This window comes from Mus pahari, chromosome 2, assembly GCF_900095145.1.
Source record: "Mus pahari chromosome 2, PAHARI_EIJ_v1.1, whole genome shotgun sequence".
In the NCBI taxonomy this organism is placed as follows: domain Eukaryota; kingdom Metazoa; phylum Chordata; class Mammalia; order Rodentia; family Muridae; genus Mus; species Mus pahari.
In genome coordinates this window covers 111,559,449-111,578,250 of record NC_034591.1, presented here as the reverse complement: position 1 = coordinate 111,578,250, position 18,802 = coordinate 111,559,449, and the positions used below count along the sequence as shown (strand labels likewise).

General features: G+C 46.1%; 1 protein-coding gene across 1 annotated transcript in view; it reads left to right on the top strand.

Moving 5' to 3' along the window:
• Lrig1 (leucine rich repeats and immunoglobulin like domains 1) overlaps positions 1–18,802 on the top strand; it is a 97,832-nt gene that overhangs the window by 36,990 nt on the left and 42,040 nt on the right. Inside the window, exons 2-3 of the mRNA XM_021189833.2 lie at positions 1,304–1,375; positions 10,438–10,512. Coding sequence (XP_021045492.1) covers positions 1,304–1,375; positions 10,438–10,512 — 147 coding nt within the window. The remainder of the gene's footprint in view (positions 1–1,303; positions 1,376–10,437; positions 10,513–18,802) is intronic.

Genomic DNA, 18,802 nt, shown 5'->3' with positions numbered 1-18,802 from the left:
TCTCTCTCTCTCTCTCTCTCTCTCTCTCTCTCTCTCTCTCTCTCTCTCTCTTGATGTTGATGCTTTAGTTAAACATTAATTTTTTAAAAAGTCATCAGGGCTGAGCCTGTTAGTGTGTTCCTTTAACCCTGACAGAGGCAGGGTGATCCCTGAGTTCTTGGGCCAGCCTGGTCTACATAGCAAGTTTAAGGCCAGCAAGGGAGACCCTCTCTCAAACAACAACAAAAGCCATTAAGACTATCCTTGAGGAGCTGGACAGTGGTGGCACATGCCTTTAATCCTAGCACTCAGGAGGCTGAGGCACATGGGTCTTGGTGACCAGCCTGGTCTACAGAGTGAGTTCCAGGTTAGCCAGGTCTGCTACATAGAGAAACCCTATCTTGAAAAAACAGACAAACAAAAGAATGTCCTTGAGGATCTGCTGTATGGGCCTCAGCCCCTTCGGGAGTATCAGATGATTCTTTCAAGGGGTTGCCAAGACCAAAGAAAAAAAAAGATATTTGCATTACAATTTATTGATTCATAACAGTAGCAAAATTATATTTATGAAGTAGCAACAAAAAATCATTTTATGGTTGGGGTTACTACAACATGAGGAACTGTATTAAAGGGTTACACCATTAGGAAGGCTAAGTAAAGGCACACATGGTGGAAGGAAAGAACCAACTCTCACAGATTGTCCTCTGACTTGCACACACACACACACACACACACACACACACACACACTAAATGTAATTAAAAATGTTTATGTGTATATGCCTGAGTACATGTATGTGTACCATAGCATGTGTGAGCCTGCAGTAGAGAGCGATATTAGTAGAGAGCAATAGGGCTCTCTGGAACTGGGGTTACAGATATTTGTGAGCCTTGTAGGTACTGGGTACCTAAGTCTTCTGCAAGAACAGTAACTGCTCTTACCCCTTTCTCCAGTCCTAATACATGCAGTTTACAACCCGAGTGGCCCTGGACTTGATACGGTACAAAGCATTTGGGTTAGTACTGGCCCGTCTTAGTTTCTCAAGTGTTGGTTAGCCGGTTGGTACTGGAAGTCTGCTTGAATCCACTCTGGAAGTACAGGTTCCCAGCCTTGCTCTGTGCCCTCTGTGTGCACTGAAGCAGGTGGAGAGCGGTGTTTATAAAGCTCAGTGTGTCTGTTACTAAAACAGGACACAGGAGGGAAAGGTCATGAGGCAGAGGCTGGAGGTTTCTCTCTGAGGGACTTGGCGAGTGAGGAAAGGCTTCTTGGTCTCTGATGAAGTGCCAACTATTAATTTAGTACTTTTCACTTTCTCTTTTACCAGAAACCTGAGTTATAACAGACTCTCCGAGATCGACTCTGCTGCTTTTGAGGACTTGACGAATCTGCAGGAAGTGTGAGTGTCCCCTAAACCCGTAGAGGTAGAGGGCAGAACGATCTGGGGGGAATCCTTTCCTATTGTACTGGTCTCAGGCTCCTGGGTGGCTGGTCTCAACTTATAGGAAGGAACATTTGCATATGGTCAGCCATAGATTGATGCTTGTGTTCACGTAATGCCAGTTTCCCACGTAATGGTCCCAAAACACAGGGTTAGTGATATGACAATAGGATATGCCAAAAGAAGCTCTGAAGTGGTTCCTTTAAGTGAGAAGATGAAAATACAGTAGGATTTTGTATAAGAGATCAAATTCACATAAATTTTATTATGTAAGTGTTCCTTTCATTATTGTCCATCTCTTACTATGGATGACTTTTGTATGGAAAAGGACTATAGATAGAGTTTCAGGTACACATGGAGGCTGAGGAGAGGAGCCCTCATAGATAAAGGGGTGCCATGTTAGATTCCTTTCCCTTTGCTGCAGGCCCTGTTTTCTATGAAGGGCATGCTACAGTGCAGTAGGTGTAGTATTACTGGAAAGCATGGTTGCCCAGTGGGAGTGAAAGAGAGTGTCCTTCGATGGAAAGTCCTGTTGACTGATTGGGGAACATTCCTGTGCCGGTGCATTCTCACAGGTGCCATAAAGGTATAATAGTTTAGTCAGCAGAGGCACCTGGTGCTAGCCCACCATTTGCATTTTCCACAAACCTGGCAAGAAGCATGGGCAATAGAGGCCCCTCTTCCCCGTCCCTCCTAGCAAGCCAAGCATCACTGTCACTGAGCACCAGGCTTGCTCCCTCTTGAGCATCCTTTAATGCAGGCCCTAGACATTCTGTATATTATAAAGATTTATGCTTTGATACATCCATTGGGTTTATCAAGAATTTTAGCCCCACAGCAACTTTACAGAAATTTCAGTACAGTGAATAAGTTGTACAAAGCTATCATGATTACTTGCTGTAAACTACACACATAAATGCATATAGGTTTAGAATCAAAATGTATATTATAGTTCTTTTTCCTTGTATTTTTTTTTTTCCAAGACAGTCTTGCTGTAAGCCCAGGTTGGTCTGAAACTCATAATTCTTCTGCCTTAGCCTCCCAAGTGCTTAGAGATATAGGCATTTATGGATTTATATCTGGCTTACCCAGTACTTCTCACAGTTAAAAATATTTTGTTGTATAAATTAAAAATTCCCCCCCCATTATTTAGAGACTTCATTAGGATCCCTTTTACATATTTTAGGAAGTTTCCGCTGCACTGGTTCCCAGACTCCCTCTCTAATGACCCTCAGTTCTGGCTGTCTCTCTCTCCATTCCTTCCCTCAACCCCACTTCCGCTCCCCCTCCCCACCTGATCCTGTCATGCCTCTCCAATCCTCCAGTCCTTCCAATGTACTCTATGCTCTTTTATGAATATTTATATAAAATTGCTATAAATCATTATCAAATTGTTATAGGCATTTTAGCAAATCATTAAGTTCTCTATACATTTTTACTACAGGCAGTTGATGAAAGTCTTTGGTGGCTAGTCTTCATTCCATTGTAGCAGGGTATCTGATGAAACCTTAATTTTATTTGCTGATATAGTTTGCAGAATAGCTGCATTCCCTACCCTCACGGCCAGATTTTATGGCTTTTATGTCTTTTTTCAAAGCATAGACTTCCAGGGTTAAACCCCAGAGTTGGAAGGAGCTTGGAAATGCCTTGTGTTGTGCCTTCATTTGCCCATGAGGTCAGTGGGACGAGTGTGGGGGACGAAAATGTGAAGGCAGCCAAGGCTTCAGTAACAAATCCCATCGGCTGCTGGCTTCACTAGCAGAGGCTGATTCCTCATGGTGGGGAGCTAGAAACCTGTAGGGCTGGCTTCAACTCAGCTCCCTTTCCTTAGCTTGCAGGTGGTTGCCTCTTACTGTGTCTTCTCTTGGTCTTTCCTTTGTGTTCATGGAATCCCTGGTTCTCATGGTGCATCCCAATTTCCTTTTGTACAGATACCAGTCACATCACTTAGGATCCACCCATGTGGCATGACTTAACCTTAGTGACATCTCCTACCCCTGCGCTAGAGATTAAATGCAGAGCCTGGACCACGCAAGCCAAACTGTCCACCACCAAGCTGCAGCCTTAGCCTCCTTAGTCTTTAAAGGCTTGTCGGTAAACATCTATACTCTGACATCCTGAAGCTTTGTCCTTCAACACTTATTTGAGGGAGGGGACACAGTTCAGCCAATCATAGCTTTTCCAGTTGATAAGCTTAGTCTACCAGGAGCCCGTTGATTTTATAACCCAAGGGCTTTGCTGTCCTTTGCTTTGGTCCAGGATGTTGTTGACTCTTGCGGCTATCATATGTTCAAATTCTCTGTCATTCTCAGAGATTATTATTGGAAGAGATTAAAATTATGCTGTTTCCCGTGATGTCACGGGCTTCCGTTTATACTTACTTGAGTGTCTGCTTTGTGCCAGGTGCTCTTCTGAGCCAAGCGAGCTACAAAAATAGGTCTGTGACTAGGATGAGGCAAAAGAAGGCCTGCCCTTAGGCACTGATGTCACAAGGGTGCCACAATAATGGATATTTTGACGTCACATTTAAAAAGTCAAGATGAAGCATGTTTCAGAAAGTGTACAGTGAGCAGAACATGGAAAGTCCAAATCAATGTTCTGGTGTTTTCCCTTCCGTCTCAGCTCCAGAATGATTTGACCACACTGTTTTTGATCTATCTTGTCTTGGACTTTTGAGTTCGTTCATTGTGGATTGTGTTTCACATTCATTTTGACCTTTATCTTAAATCCTGGTAATAGATTCAGTGTCCTACCTTTCAGACTTGTTGGTAAATGCTCTGGAGAGCACGTTCTTTATCTCCCTACATAGCTGTTCCTTGCTTGTGAGCTTTCTACTTCCATCTGGTGCTACTCCCTTGACCTACCCCCTACCCCCCCACCCCTCATCCGCTCACTCCCATAATCTCCATCATACCGTAGCTGGGGTGGGGGGCAGTGTACCACAGACCACCCTGTTCTCTGTGGCTGCAAGGCCTCCTGGTGGGAAAATGGTTGTTCTGGTAGCCAGAGCGCTAGATTTGAGATTCTAGTTCAGGATCTGTTCCTGTACAAGTGACTTGGCTCTTCAGTGTCCCTTTCCCTTTCTGTGACATGGACAGAGTGACCCATGGTCAGTCCTGACTGATGTGCATGTGTGACTTCTTCCTGCTCTTGGAACCTGCAGCTCACATACTGAGTGAGTTGTTTAGAAACACATCCTTGAGGCTGACAGATTGGACTGCTTGCCACTGTTGACTGCCTCCTGCCTCTGTGGATCATAAGTTAAATTCATCATGCCCAGAGCAGCAAAATGAACTTCTCAGTGGTGGAGACCTGGGCTTTCCCTAAGAGAATTCTGGTAAATCCTGGTGAGCCAAAGAGGTACCAGCAGTGAGTGGTGGGAACTAGGTAAGAATATGGAAGGGGAAAAAAAAACCAAAAGAACACAGCCCACAGTCGACACACCAGTGCTTCCAAATTAACTGGGCTCAAGTCAGTTCTCCCAGACCTTGCGGTCTTCAGAGTCAAAGGCGGGTGCAGGAGTTGTGGTGGCTTAGCGGTGGTTTAATTTTAGAGGCTCTAGAACCACATAACATTGTGGGTTGGGAAGAGAGAGAAAGCAAGCCCATTGGAGGCTCCTGGAAGACATGTGCAGTTGCTTCCAAGCCACATCTCTTCACTGCTCACAACCCTGAGGAAAGCCCATCAGGGAGTGCCCTGACCCGGAGTGCTGGACACCGAGTCCTCTATAACCAGAGGGCTATTTATATAGTCCTCTGTGAAAAGGCCCTTGGCTCACATTACTGCAGTGGCTTGGGGGTGCTTGCTACTAAGCTGCCTTGCTCGGGCCACTGTCCCACGCGCTTCCTGGAGAGGGTAAGGGAGCCCTGCCTCCAGATATTTATGACTCAACTCTGCTATGTCCATGCTGCTGCGCTCTCTCACTGCTGTGTGCATGCAGGAGAACAGGTGCAGAGGGTTGGGATGTAAAGGAAGACTGAAATACTGAGGGGCGGTTGATAGACTGCTGCTCTTAGTTAATAGCTAATAGCTATTATTGTTATTAGTGCTGACTGATAAGTATTTCCCATGTAAGTATCCACAGCCTAAACTTTTAGATTTATTTCTCTTGGATCCTGCCAAAGCCCCACGACTCTGGTACATGTATTATTTACTTTTTTTTTTTTTTTTAAAGGAGGAGACTGAGGTACAGCAAGGTTAGGTGGCATGCTGAGGGTCATTTGATTGGTAAGGAGTAGAAGAGCCGATCTCTGTGGTTTAACAATCCATGCTCTATGACCACATGCCTCCGACTGCTGTATGACCACATGCCACCGACTTTTGGCTCTGCTACTTGGTAACTTGTCTCTGTTTCAGTAGAGGTGAATTTGTAATTGAGTGTATTCCTGAAGGACTGGTGTGTTACTCAGACTTTGGACAGAGCTGGACACACATCATTCGCCCTTCTTGTCATATGTGACCATTAACTTGGGTCTCCATATGCATGGATTTATCATCTGTGGAGTCAATCAACCTCTGATTGATAATTGAAAAATACATCTGCTTGAAATGCACAAATGTCCTTTTTTCCTTGTCTTTTATGTCCTATACAGTATAATTAATGGCTTACCTAGCATTTACATTGTCTTAGGTATGCTAAGTAATCTAGAGACAATTGAACACAGGGCACATTCAGGTTTCATACAGGCACTGTATATATCTCTATAAGGATCTTGCGCAGATTCTGCTATTTGCAGGGAGTTTGGATCAAACCTTCATGGATTCTAAGGGAAGATACTCTGTATTATCCTAAAGTAATTTTATCCAACCAGCTGCATATATCATAGTCAAGGAAAGTCTTTAGCCAGTGTTATTCTCTAGTCCCTTGAAGCCTTGATTTTAAGACCCGTGTTTGCTTGTAAGCGCTAATGGATTTTTTTTTTCCTTGTAAGAAATGACCATCCAAACTTCCAACCTGACGCCTGTGGACTGCAGCTCCATCTCTGTTAGGAAACGGCCAACAGCCCAGAGCACCCACTCTGTGTACAAAGAGCCAACTGGCTAAATAAATTAGTGATCATAGTGGCTTGATCTCACCTCTCACGTCAGCAAAAGGCCACCCTGTTGCTGGTCAGAAGAAGGTCTTCATGTTTGTAGTATGTAAGAATCTGTGTGAAACAGAAATGTGCAAGTCTCCCCTAGCTGTTGGAGGAGCTTCCTCTGAGGGGCCTGAAGTATAAGGATGCATTCTTTATCTTTCATCGAATTTTCATTTTCTTCACTGGAGTGTTTGAAATTCTTATTGCATGTCCATTTCAGCCATTTGGTAAATTAATACAGCACAACCCCCCCCCCCCACACACACACACACTGTAACCCACAATTACTTCTTAGGTAGGTTTTATGTTGTTTATTAAAGTCAAATTTGGCTAAGTTAATAAATGATGCTGCTGCCCTTTATGACACTGTGTATATTACAGCATGTAATATTCTCTTTAACAAGCTACTTGTAAGTGGAAGCTCTGAGAGAAAGCTGCAGGATCAGAACGTTCCAACTGACCTTCAGGGTCAGTGGGCAGCATCCCACCCCAGGTTCTGTCCTGGGGTCAGACAATCGTGCACCTCATTGACCCCACTTACACCTCCTCCAGCTCCAGGGTTGGGCCATGAGTCATGCTCTGGTCTTGAATCATCAGGAAAAGGTTTATAAAAGCCAGACATTTCAGGAAGATCTGCCGTGCTTTGAATGGAAGTAAAGTTTTAGGGGTGGGGTGGGTAGAGTCAGCAGGGAGTTGCTAGGGCACAGGTCACGAGGCATGGAAGCACATAACCTCGATAGTGAAAGTTCCTCATCTCACACTCTCCTTCATCTTTAGACGTTCTGTGTTCATGGAGACTGCTGTACACCCAGGGCGTCATTTTCTCGCAGGGCTCCAGTGCTATTTTTTGACCAGTCTCTATTTCAGTCTGGCACACAGCTCTTCATGTCTCGGAGTGAGTTTGATGCTTTTGCCTTCTGAGGATTGCATTCTCCTTTTGGCCTGACAAACAACTGGGGAGCAAAGAGTGGTGGGGCTAGCTGCGTACACTGAACTAGTTTTTTTTTTTTTTTTTTTTCTTTTTTAGAGTAAAAATGATCTGAAAGTAAGCTAGCCATGCAGATAGTTCCTGTGCTTTGGGCTCCAACTGTCCTCTCCATAAATCAGGCAGCCCTGTTGAAATTAGAGCCTGCTATTTCTGACTGAGCCTGTTGCTCCAGGACTGCTCATCAAGGCTTACAAATTCACCGTTCATCTTTAGCCCTGCTGTACTGATGGGAAGTGCTAGCCAGCCCCTTGCCCTCGCTCATTTAGTTCTGTGATATGTATGGAGTGGGGTGATTGTCCATATGTGTAGCAGGGCTGGCCTGAGACCAGGTTTCTCAGCTGAGGTTCACCTGCAGGGAATCCTGTACTCTTTGTTTCAGGTTCAAAATTAAGTTATGACAAGCAGGCAGGAAATCAGGCCACCTTGCTGTTATCCCAGGGTTCTGAGTGGTTAAGCCTGCCTCATGCTTCCTAGCCTGTGAGCTTGCTGCTTTCTGATTTGCCCATCAGGTTGTCTCCTGGCAGTGCTGCCCTGGTCAATGACCCCAGGCTAACTTTTTAAATGGACTTAAATTTACTATAATGTAGGGAATACCGGTTGTTGGTATCTGACTCAAAAGTTGCCGCAGTGATGAAATCACCGAAGCACATGGTGTATGGGCTGTAATTACAAAGCAGCAGCCTACGGTAGCATTGGGCACCTAGTTCTTGAGGCTTCTCTCCTTCAGCCACTGTCGCTTCTTTGTGGTGACCTTGGTCTAGTGTACTGGGATGTTCCTGGGACCTACATCTAGGTGTCTAAAGATGAGGTAATCACAGGAAAGCTCCTAGAGTGGCACCCACCCCAGTCTCTAGGAGGTCACTGCTGTTACTGTTACTGTCACTGCCATCCTGGTTTCCAGTAAACCTTAAGAAAGGAGCTTTTAAATTTTTTTTTTTTATTTATTCACTTTATATCCCTTCCCCTCTCCTCTCATACCGTCTTACGTAGACCCCTCCCCCCACCAACTCCCATGCACATCAGGTTGCTGAAGGATTAGGCACATCTTCTCCCACTGAAGCCAGAAGGTCCATTTAGGGGAATGAGATCCACAGGCAGGCAGGCAGGCAACAGCATCAGGGACAGTGTTCCTCCCACGACCCGCCACCCCACTCCAGTTATTGGGGACCAAGCTGCTTATCTACTGTATATGTGCCGGGGGGGGGGGGTTAGGTCCAACCCATGCTCAATCTTTGGTTGGTGATTCAGTCCTTGGGAGACCCCAGGGGACCAGGTTAGTTGACTCTCCTGGTCTTCCTGTGGGGTCCCTGTCCTCTTTAGGTCCCTCTCAGTCCTTCTCCTAACTTTTCCAGAAGACTCGAAGAGCTCTCCATGTGTGGTTGGTTATGTCTGCATCTTTTTCCATTGGCTGCTGGATGGAGCCTCTCGGAGAACAGGTCTGCAGGATGCCTTGTTGGCAGCAGACCTCCAGCAGTTTTCTCTCTCTGATAAACGGAGGGGGTCATTTCTACTCATCAGCATGCTGCTGGGCACTGAGAAGATTTATTGGTTGAGATTAGGGCTGATGAGCGCTCTCAGTGCCTCCACACTGTGATGGGAAGTGGCAGGCAGGAAGAGATAACAGAGAAGCAGGAGCTATGTGATTTAGGGGGCAGTCAGATAAGAGACTGTTAAAGTAATTAATTGTCTATTTCCCCAAACACAAGGGCTCTTTAAGTGGAGAAAGGATTCGCCACATGATACAGACCTGCCTTCTCCCCTCCAGATGCTTCAGACATGGAGTTAGTGAAGAAGGCATTCTGTGTCCTACAGTCAGTAATTGCCAAGTTTCATTCCTAACTGACTCTGGCACTGAAGAAAGCAAATGGGATAATTCAAGCCCCCACCACTTCTATTCATTTCTGAAAAGATGGCAGCCAGCCAGATGATTCAAGCAAGTAGCCAAGCCATGTACTTGTTTGAATACAGCTGTCATTTCTGTGGTCTTGTCCCCAGATGGAGTGACATGCTTTCTGTAAGATGTGCCTCCCTTAAGAAATTGGGAACAAGATAACCAATTTTTATCCCCTCACTCCCCTTGTTAAATACTGTTTCCTTCCACCTGATCCCCTCAGAGCCTGAACTTGGGTTTCTTAAGGCTTTGGGGGCTGGCACTGTAAGTCTGACTTGGGATTTTCTCCCCAGATTTAGCCATGCGTGCCCATGGAAAGAGACCAGGCAGGCTGTGCTTTGGCTTGCGGACTTTCCCGTCCGTGAAAAGATAGTAACTGCGGAAATCTGGATTTAGACTCTCATAATGGGACAGGGTCCTGGGGAGTGAATCCTGTCTGCAGAGAGTTTCAAAATGTCTGTTTGCAGACACATGGTACACTTGTTTTTGTTGGTTTTCTTCACACGTCTCCTAGTCCAACTAGGCTGGAACCTCAAGAAGATGAGGGCGTGAGTCGAGCCCCCTTGTTACATCAGAGGGGGAACATTGGATGCTCTGGGATGCCCACCATGCAGTGAGCAGGCTCCTGCTCGCATTCTCTCATTGCCCCTTGCCTGGGGCACAGTGCCACCAAGATCTGTTCTTCCTGTCTCCGAGTCCTCTATGACTGCTTCAGTTCACCACCACCATTTCTGTTGATGGTCACGGGAACACAGTTGGCTAGACCCTGCATCGGGGCCTGTTTTCATCTCCCTTGTTAGTCTGATGTCTGAGCTTGATGGAAGGTCAGAACATAGTTCCTGTTTGTGTGCACTTCTGGCCAGGGGTGTGATAGGTGGGTAGTGGTTTTGACTTCATGTAGCTGGACTCCCTTTAAAACCTGATTATAAATGCCTTATCTCTTATCTCACATCTCATAGCCTTACTCTGGCTAACTTCAGCATTGATGTGTTATTTTTGTTGTGTGTGATTTTTAACGACTAATGTAAATGCTCTAAGTGACGGATTGCTGCTCTTCTTACAGGTACCTCAACAGCAACGAGCTGACAGCCATACCATCACTGGGAGCAGCCTCTGTACACGTTGTCTCTCTCTTTTTGTAAGTGGTGCCACCTGGGGACCCTGGGCTGTGTGGTGGGGCCATGGTGATTATTGACACTTGGTTAATGATACTTCCTGTCCTTTTTGGTAAACAATGACCTTTCTTCATGTTGCCTAATAATGATTATAACAAACACTGTATTTTGCTGTGTGGGAGTTTATAGAATTACAAGTTGAAAGTTTTGCTGCATTTCTAATAGGGAAAATTAGTCTTTTTTTTTTTTTTTTTTAAACACCCTGACGGAGTTACATAGAACAGATCCTTTGCTTTTAGTAACTGAGTTCTCACTTGGGTGATGAAACTAGGTTAAACGACTGAACTATGACAGTTTTATCATTATGCAGTGAATTTTGGCAAACCCAGTTTACCTTTATAGCCCTAAAGAAATAATAAAGTACCTACAGAGCACTGGCATCCTGCTAACAGTGAGGAGTAACCTGTCAGTGTCTGTGTTAAGCTGGGACAGACCTATGCACGGCGTTTGCTTGTGGATCTCGGAGACAGAGCACCTGATGGAAACAGCTTATGCAAGGAAAGATGGATTTTGGTTCAGAGGGGTTTGGTCCCTCATAGCGGGACGCTAGTGGTGTGAAGTCGATTGGTCTGTTGCAGTAGAAACTTGTGGCAATGGCTGTCTAAATGCCACAGAGAGGCTAGAACCAGTCCTCGTAACCTCCCAACACCTGCTCCTAGGGGTACACTCTGGTACCTGGCCCCAGCTTCTAAGAGTTTCACAACCTCTCCACAAACAGTACTGTCAGCCAAGGAACAAACACTCAAACACGGTTCTGTGGGGGACAGTTCAAAAGCACATCGTAACACCGTGTGCTACTGTAGACAAAACATTCAGGGTCTTAACCAGAAACGAAGAGGAGGGAGCTTTGAAGGTGTTGTCATTTAAGCTGCTTCTAGCCTTTTCTGGGGATTAAGCACCTGGCTTCACTCCATTCCTGTGGCATCAGGTGAAGTGCCACAGGTTTAAGCTCACTCAGCGGTCTTTCCTACTGTGCCCTGAGTACAGTAATGCTGGATACCAGGTCTTACTGGCAGCTTCCCCAGCAGATTTCCATGCATTACTGACCTTCCCATCTCCCGCACGTTTCTCTGCATACCTTCAACTTGTTGGTTTAATGATTCATCAGCACACCTGTATACATTGTTTTTTTTTTAAACATGGGCTCAGCAGGCTGAGCAGAGGGACTTAGCAGGAAGCTAGGAAGATTGCTGGTGTGGCTCGCGGATCTGATTCTGGCTGGCCATAGGAGCTGTGTTCAGGGCTGCTGTGAACTGTGAACTGTGGCCTGGAGCTTAACCCTTTCTAAGGCCTGATGGCTTACAGGAGAGCATAGGGAGTAGATTGTGACTCTCTGTGTCCTGGGAATGTGACTCGCCCTCTCAGAACTTCTTTTCCCTCATTTACAAAACGTGTTGCTTATTCTTTACACATTCCCCACAAGCAAGGTCAAGACTAAAGAGGAGTGGAAGGAACTTTCATAAAGTGTTTGTTTGTTATCCCGTGAGACATGGTCCATGGCTTTTTTGTTTGTTTGTTTTTGTTTTTCGAGACAGGGTTTCTCTGTATAGCCCTGGCTGTCCTGGAACTCACTTTGTAGACCAGGCTGGCCTCGAACTCAGAAACCCACCTGCCTCTGCCTCCTGAGTGCTTGCATTAAAGGCATGCACCACCATGCCACTGCTTCTGGCAGGTGGCTTGTCACAGCTCTGTGGACCTTGGCGACCTCTCACTTTTAGGGGCATAAGATGTGTGAATCAGCCCTTATTCTGTGAGGTGCTTTTGTGAAAGCTGTACCCTTTTTAGACAGGCAAAGGTCTGTTTCTTTTCTTTTCTTTTCTTTTCTTTCTTTCTTTCTTTCTTTCTTTCTTTCTTTCTTTCTTTCTTTCTTTCTTTCTTTCTTTCTTTCTTTCTTTCTTGTATCTACATAGCATCTGGAGAGTGTTTAATTGCTGGTAAATTAGGTCAGTTAGCCTTATGTGAAGCTAATTACGGATGTGATGATCCCTTGTGTGTCCATGAAGCACAGCACTTGAAGATGCTTGTAACTTGTGGCTCCTGGAAGCCCAGGTTGCAGACTGGCGGTGCCTGTCAGCTCCGGTATGCCACTCCCATCACAGGCCTTATTTAACAAGGGCTCGGCCACTTGCCCACTCTTCAGAGTACAAGAAGTGCTGCTTTCATTCCTTGGCTCCTTACTTGGTGAGGAAGCCAGAGAGGGCTAGTTCCCCAAAGTCTTAGTTGCTGGACGAGAATGCCCTTACAGGTGATTCTTGTCCCCATCTGACTTGGGTGGTAATTTCTCTGAAACTAGTATTTGAAGGATCTTTATCTTCTTGTTCTGAAATGGTCTTCCTGATGAGTTACAGTGTGACCCCTAGGGAGCATGATTATAGGCCATCTTGCTTCCAACAGATGGGTGATAGGTCCTTGGTCCACATTCAGCTTCTCACTTTCCTTCTGTGGTGGATCACAAAGACACATCGACCTTCTGCCTCAGCTTCTGCCGTTGGTACTTTAGACTGGAGGAGCAGGTTCTGACTCTCAGTGTGGACACCTGCCATGCTGGATGCAGCTTTAAAGTGTGTTCCTTCTCGCTCGCTCACTCAGGACTTCACACCACAGTTCCCTTCTTTCTCGGTGTCCACCCTGGGAAGGTCTCATGGAGGAGATTCGGTTTCGTGCCTGTGTTTAATATCAGGGCATCAAAAGAGCTTGAGACGCTGGGGTCATCAGCACAATTTCAGTTGGTTATTGCTTTCTGATTGAAGGCATCTGGTTCAATTAACGTGCTTGTCAAAGAGCAGGTTTATTTGCATTAATGTTGAGGATAATGCCAAAGCCATTTGTCCTTAATAACAGAAAGCATGAAAACCCAAGGAAAGCTTTTAATAGGATTGGGTTTGGAGTAAGGGAGCTCATTTCATAAACATAGATCTCAGGAAAAGAAACAGACTTTTGTTAGAAAGGAACAGAATCTGCCAGCAGATTTTTATGTTTGAGATAAAAAAAAAATGTTTGCTTTTGTTTGTTTTTGTTGTTTTGGGAAGTTCAGGAAACTCAAGTTTTGATTCTCAGGGCAACAGTAATTTGTCTGACAAATCAAACATGTTTCTGTTGAAGGTTTGTGCCTTTCTTCATTACTGCACCTAGACCACTGAGTAGTGGAAGCGGTCCCTCATTCATCACTGCAGAGAAGCGGGCTTTGACTCTGCCTCGTGCAACTGCTGCAGCGTATTTCCCACGTGATCCTTTAGAGGCTGCTGTACTCCTCGAGGTGTCAAACATTTCAGACTTGAACTTGTCACCACGCCATGCTCTTTGTTCTTCTCAGTCTGTGTCCTGGATAGGCAGGACACCCGAGCAGCAGTGAGCACAGAATCGTTTGTGACTTTGTAATATTGCTGTTTAAAGTTTATGTTGTTACTTGGAAATGATTATTATTACTATTACTTTAGCTCACGTGTATGGTTGTCATATCTCCACATGCCTGGTGCTCACAGACCCCAGAGAAAAGCATTGTGTCACTTGAAACTGGAGCTATAGGTGATTGTGGGCTACCCTATGGGTACAGGGAATCAAACTCAGATCCTTTGGAAGAGCAACCAGTATAAAAATCAATTCATAATGAAAGTGTAATTGGAAAGTAATTTTAAAGGGGAGAGAGCTGTGATCTGCAGACCTTGCACCTCCACCCCCACTCCTGCCATGAAATTATGCCTGGTCCTGAGCTAAGACCGTCAAGAATTCAGCTTGAAGCACAGAAAAAATATTTTTTTTCTTTTCCTCTTCTTCCTCTTCCTCCTCCTCTTCTTCTTCCTCCCCTCTCCTCCTCCCCCTCTCCTTTCCTACCCCTCCTTCCTTCTCCTCTCCTTGACCCAAACAGAACTATTGAGAATCAGGACAGCCAGCTTTCAACACCCTTGATCGTCTTGCTGTGTATTATGTTTTTAGAGGCAGATCATAGTTCACAGTCACAGGTATAACCTGGTTGGATATAGAACTCAGTTGCTAATATTCTTGAAGTAGGGTGTGTGCACTGGGACAGGAGTATTTTTACCCTTCACCTGAGGTACAAGTGGAGGAGAGGCTCTTGCCTTTGACTTTCCCTAGCTGTCTTTCAAGCTTCCTGTGAGTATATCCCCCGAAAGACCAGTATTTGCAGACATAATAAAGAACTCATGGAAAAAAATCCCTTCCTTAGTACATGATGTTTATCCCAGGAAGGATGAAATAATGGTCATCTTTAGAGCTGAGGCTGACTGTCAGGTGGGGGCTCATTGTATAAACTGGGCGTTGTGGGGTGTGCACAGTTGAGGTGGCTGTAGCTGCTCCCCTTCTTGGTATAGCATTTGCCAGTCACCAGTAGAAGAAAGACGGTCAAGGGTGTTTAAAACTGGCTGTCCTGATTCAATAGTTCTGTTTGGGTCAAGAAAATTAGCTTATGTCTTCCAAGGTGCTGTGGTCCTGCTGTGGAGGACCACTGCCTAGCTTTATGTGAGATGTGGGAGAGGAGCCCGGGGCTGATGTATTCTTCCCAAGCCCATTGGGCTTTGGAAGACAATAAACCATACATTTCCTGGTTGTCACCTGTGTGGCAACCTGGAGTAGTGGTCTCCAAGTGAATGGCAGGAGACAACGGGCAGGAGTACCATGGATATACTGACTATGCCTGAGACCCATGGCCCTTATCAGTTTGTTGTTTATAGGTAGGCCTACTTGGGGCTCTCCAGCTGACTTTCCAAAGTACTAGGGAAAGAAGGAGACAGGAGCACTCTTGTGTGTGCCCTAACCTGGCAGGACACATACTGCCCCTGAACAGCTGATTAGAGCCCTGGTGGCTGTTGAAGCTTTCCCCCAGGGCAGGAGTCAGGGTTAACACCTCTTACCTTACTATGATTATCAGTTACTGGCATCCCTCAGGTCCTTGTCCTCACCTAAGCCCCGAGGCACCTCTTTGTTTCATGTGGCAGTTAAAAGGGTGTTGGTGAGGTATCAGTTCTCTCCTCGCTCTCTCTAATGGGTTCCCGTCTTGTCTTTCCCCAGCCTTGAATTGTATATAACCCTGCCATTTCTTCTTGCTTTCTCAGCCTTCTGCCCGGAGGAGACTCTAGTCCTCATCACTGGTAGGCAGAAGAAATAATGAAGAACCAGCTTGCCTCTATTTTAGGCATAAAAGCTGTCTTAGAATAAAGATAAACTAGGTTCATTCCTGTTTATGATTAAACCTGTTTCTCAAGCATTGGGCTATGCCCCCTGTAACCTTAACTACAAAGGGTTCTGTGCTGCCTGCTTCAGGTATGGCAGTCATGTCTTTGTTTCAGAAAGCTAAGACCCATCTTGCTACCCTCCCTTTGCATCAAAGGGTTGCTCTAGCTACCTTGTTGCGACCACCTGTTGTTATGCCCACCTTGCAACCCTGTCTTTGTTTCAGGAATCATGATGACTAATCTGTTATGCTTTTGTTCTGCTCCTGTAACCCTGCTGGGTGTTTGTTTGTTTGTTTGTTTGTTTGTTTTTGGCCTGCCAACTCCCCATTTGGAAACCTGTACCCCTGAGCTATAAAAGTCTTGTCTTCCTCACATCCAGGGCTGTTCTCTAAAATTGCAACTTAGGGTGAGACAGCTGGCTGGCCAGTCCTGGGTGTACCTCTAAAATACAGCTTGCTTTAGTTTGCTCTTTCCTCTTGCAGTGCTCAGGTTTAACAATAAAAGAAAAGCACTAGGGCACAGGCTGGCTCCTCATGGACTTGGCACTTGTAGATTAAGGCTGCTGTTTCTGTTGGGAGGCTCCTGAGAGGGCCCTAGGAGCTCAGTAACAACCGGTCGGTGTCTTCTTTTCCTAAGGAACAACATCTACCTGCAGAGAAAGACAGAGAAACCGATAATCATCATACAAGGGCTGGGTACTGTCTGAGGTCCCTTCATGCTGCTGATGTGTGCATGATAGGAAAGGCTCTCAGATAAAGAGTCATTTGACCCAAGGTTGCTTACCCTGTCTGTGGTAGTAGAGTATGGCATAGAGGCATCAGAGGTTAACAGAAGAACTGAAGCCAGTTGGCAGAGCAACTGGAAACCCCTCTCCACCTGGCTATATGAAACAGAAGTTCAAGCAAAAGCCCCCAAATTCTTCAAGAGAAGGTGGGTGTGATGGGCATGACCTGCATAGGGTCTCCAGGCTTAGGGCAAGAAGCTTTGACAAAAGTCTCAGTCCAGTCCCAGCAGCTGTCTAGCCCATTCCCATCTTAGGAGTGCGTTTCTCTTCCTTAATATACTTTCCCTATCTCTATCACTGTCCGTGTGTCCCTATTGTAATCTTTGTTCTATGACTCAAGAATTTGGAAATCTCAGTGGCTACCCTGTGGACTCTGATCCACAACTCTAATATTAGACTTGCGTTCTTACCCCTCCCCGAAGTGGGTGTAATTTAGCACTGTTCAGCCAGCACAGTGAGACCCTGAGGCACCTAGGGGTACTTGTAGGACTACTAGGACATGGCTAGCTTTATTTGGGGGCCAATTTGCCTTTCTTTTTTCTTTGTCAGCAAGTGGGCTGTTAGGCAAGCCAGCAAGCTTCCATTGAAAGGCAGAGAAGGACCTGTGGACTCAGAACTGCAGCCTCATTGGATGCTGGGTACCACCAGTGAGCCTGGAAATAGAAAACTATCTACTTTTACACAGTGATCAGTCCTGTGTCCCGGCAGCTTCCTGGGGACTCTGCAGTGCAGACGTCCTTTTGCCCCCAGTTGAAGTGAGCCTTTCTCTGGGAAAGGAGCCCATGTGGCCTGCCTCCTAGAGAGCCTGCCAAATTACACACAGTCATGACTGGTCATTTTCCTTCTCTACCCCCCTCCCCTGTCTTTGAGAGTGGGGGTGGTGGTAAGCCAGGGAGATGAGAGGTACATCTGCAAGTTATTTGCTGAGAAAGTGAAGGGAACACCAGCTGCAGAGCTGGGGAGCCCAGGCAGGGGGGTGCTTGCAGAATACCAACTTGGTCATGGAGGTCCCTGCCTTTTTGGGAACTGAGCGGCTGAAGTTGTGCTGCTGAGCAAGCGCTGATATTAGTTATGCCTTTGGGTGGTTCTCCCCCCTCCCCCATCTCTTCCTCTCTCTCCCTCTCCCTCTGTTCTTCCCCTTTCTCTCCCTCTCTCAATATAGTACAGGATCCAGAGGGAATAGAGGCTGCTCCTGACTCTTGAGAAACCAGGAAAACTTGGAGGGGAGGAGCCACTCCTTGCAGCAGCGGGCTCTGAACACCCCCCAGGGCTCCGGGACTTGCCGCTTGGAAGCAGAGCTGCTCTGGTTGCACAACCTCCCGTGTGAAAGGGGCTGGCTCCTGCCCACACCAGCAGACTCATTCCAACTGGGCCATTTCCTTCTCCCCTCCTCCCCCTCCCCACTTCCTGCAGGTGGCTTCTCTAATCCAGTTAGCACTTGGGGAAGCCTCTTGTGCATGTGCACCTAATCCGAAAATGGCTGGCTTGACTTTGACCTGCAGAGTGACCTTGCAAAGAAGGCTGGACCTATTGTGTCTGCTCACACCTGGGAGCCATTTTCAGCTGTCCTAGCACGCAAGTGAGAGAAATGTGTTCATGTTTATACCAGGCCTTTCTTTCATAAGGCCTGTCATTGTTGGGCAGTATATATGGAATGCAGAATCAACCCACTTGTGCAGAGGTTGACAGTTTGTAAAGATAGGCTACATTACTTGGTATATTGACAGGCATATGAAACAGACATTTTTTTCCCTTTAAATTAAAAAATGGCCAGATGTTATTCTTCCACCTTTTCATATATAAGACCTTGAGAGCAGGTTTGGTGTGTATAGGCACTGTCCTGTGTGAGTTCTGAGGTGCAATTCTGTAGTCCAATGAGATGCGAAAAGCACAGGAAGGCAAGTATCTTCCCTGAGGTTCCTTCTCTCCGCTTCTCAAGCTGGCTGCTCACTTTGTTATGGAATCTGTGGTCTGGGAGCTTAGGAGGTTAATACAACTTGATATGTCAAATCCTGAGCTGACATATCAAGTTGTATTAGGTGTGAGACCCCTGGGGGTGTGGAGCAAGATGAGTCTGTCCAGGTAGTGTTTGCTTTGCAAGCATTCTGTCAGCCTCAGGTGAGCTCATTTGGTATCATTCTCATTAAGGATTGCAAATCCTTGGAAAGGCTTCCTGCCTCTGCACTTCAGGCTGATCCTCCCATTCCTCTCACTCACCTAGCTGCTGCTTCCGTGTGTGTGTGTGTGTGTGTGTGTGTGTGTGTGTGTGTGTGTGTGTGT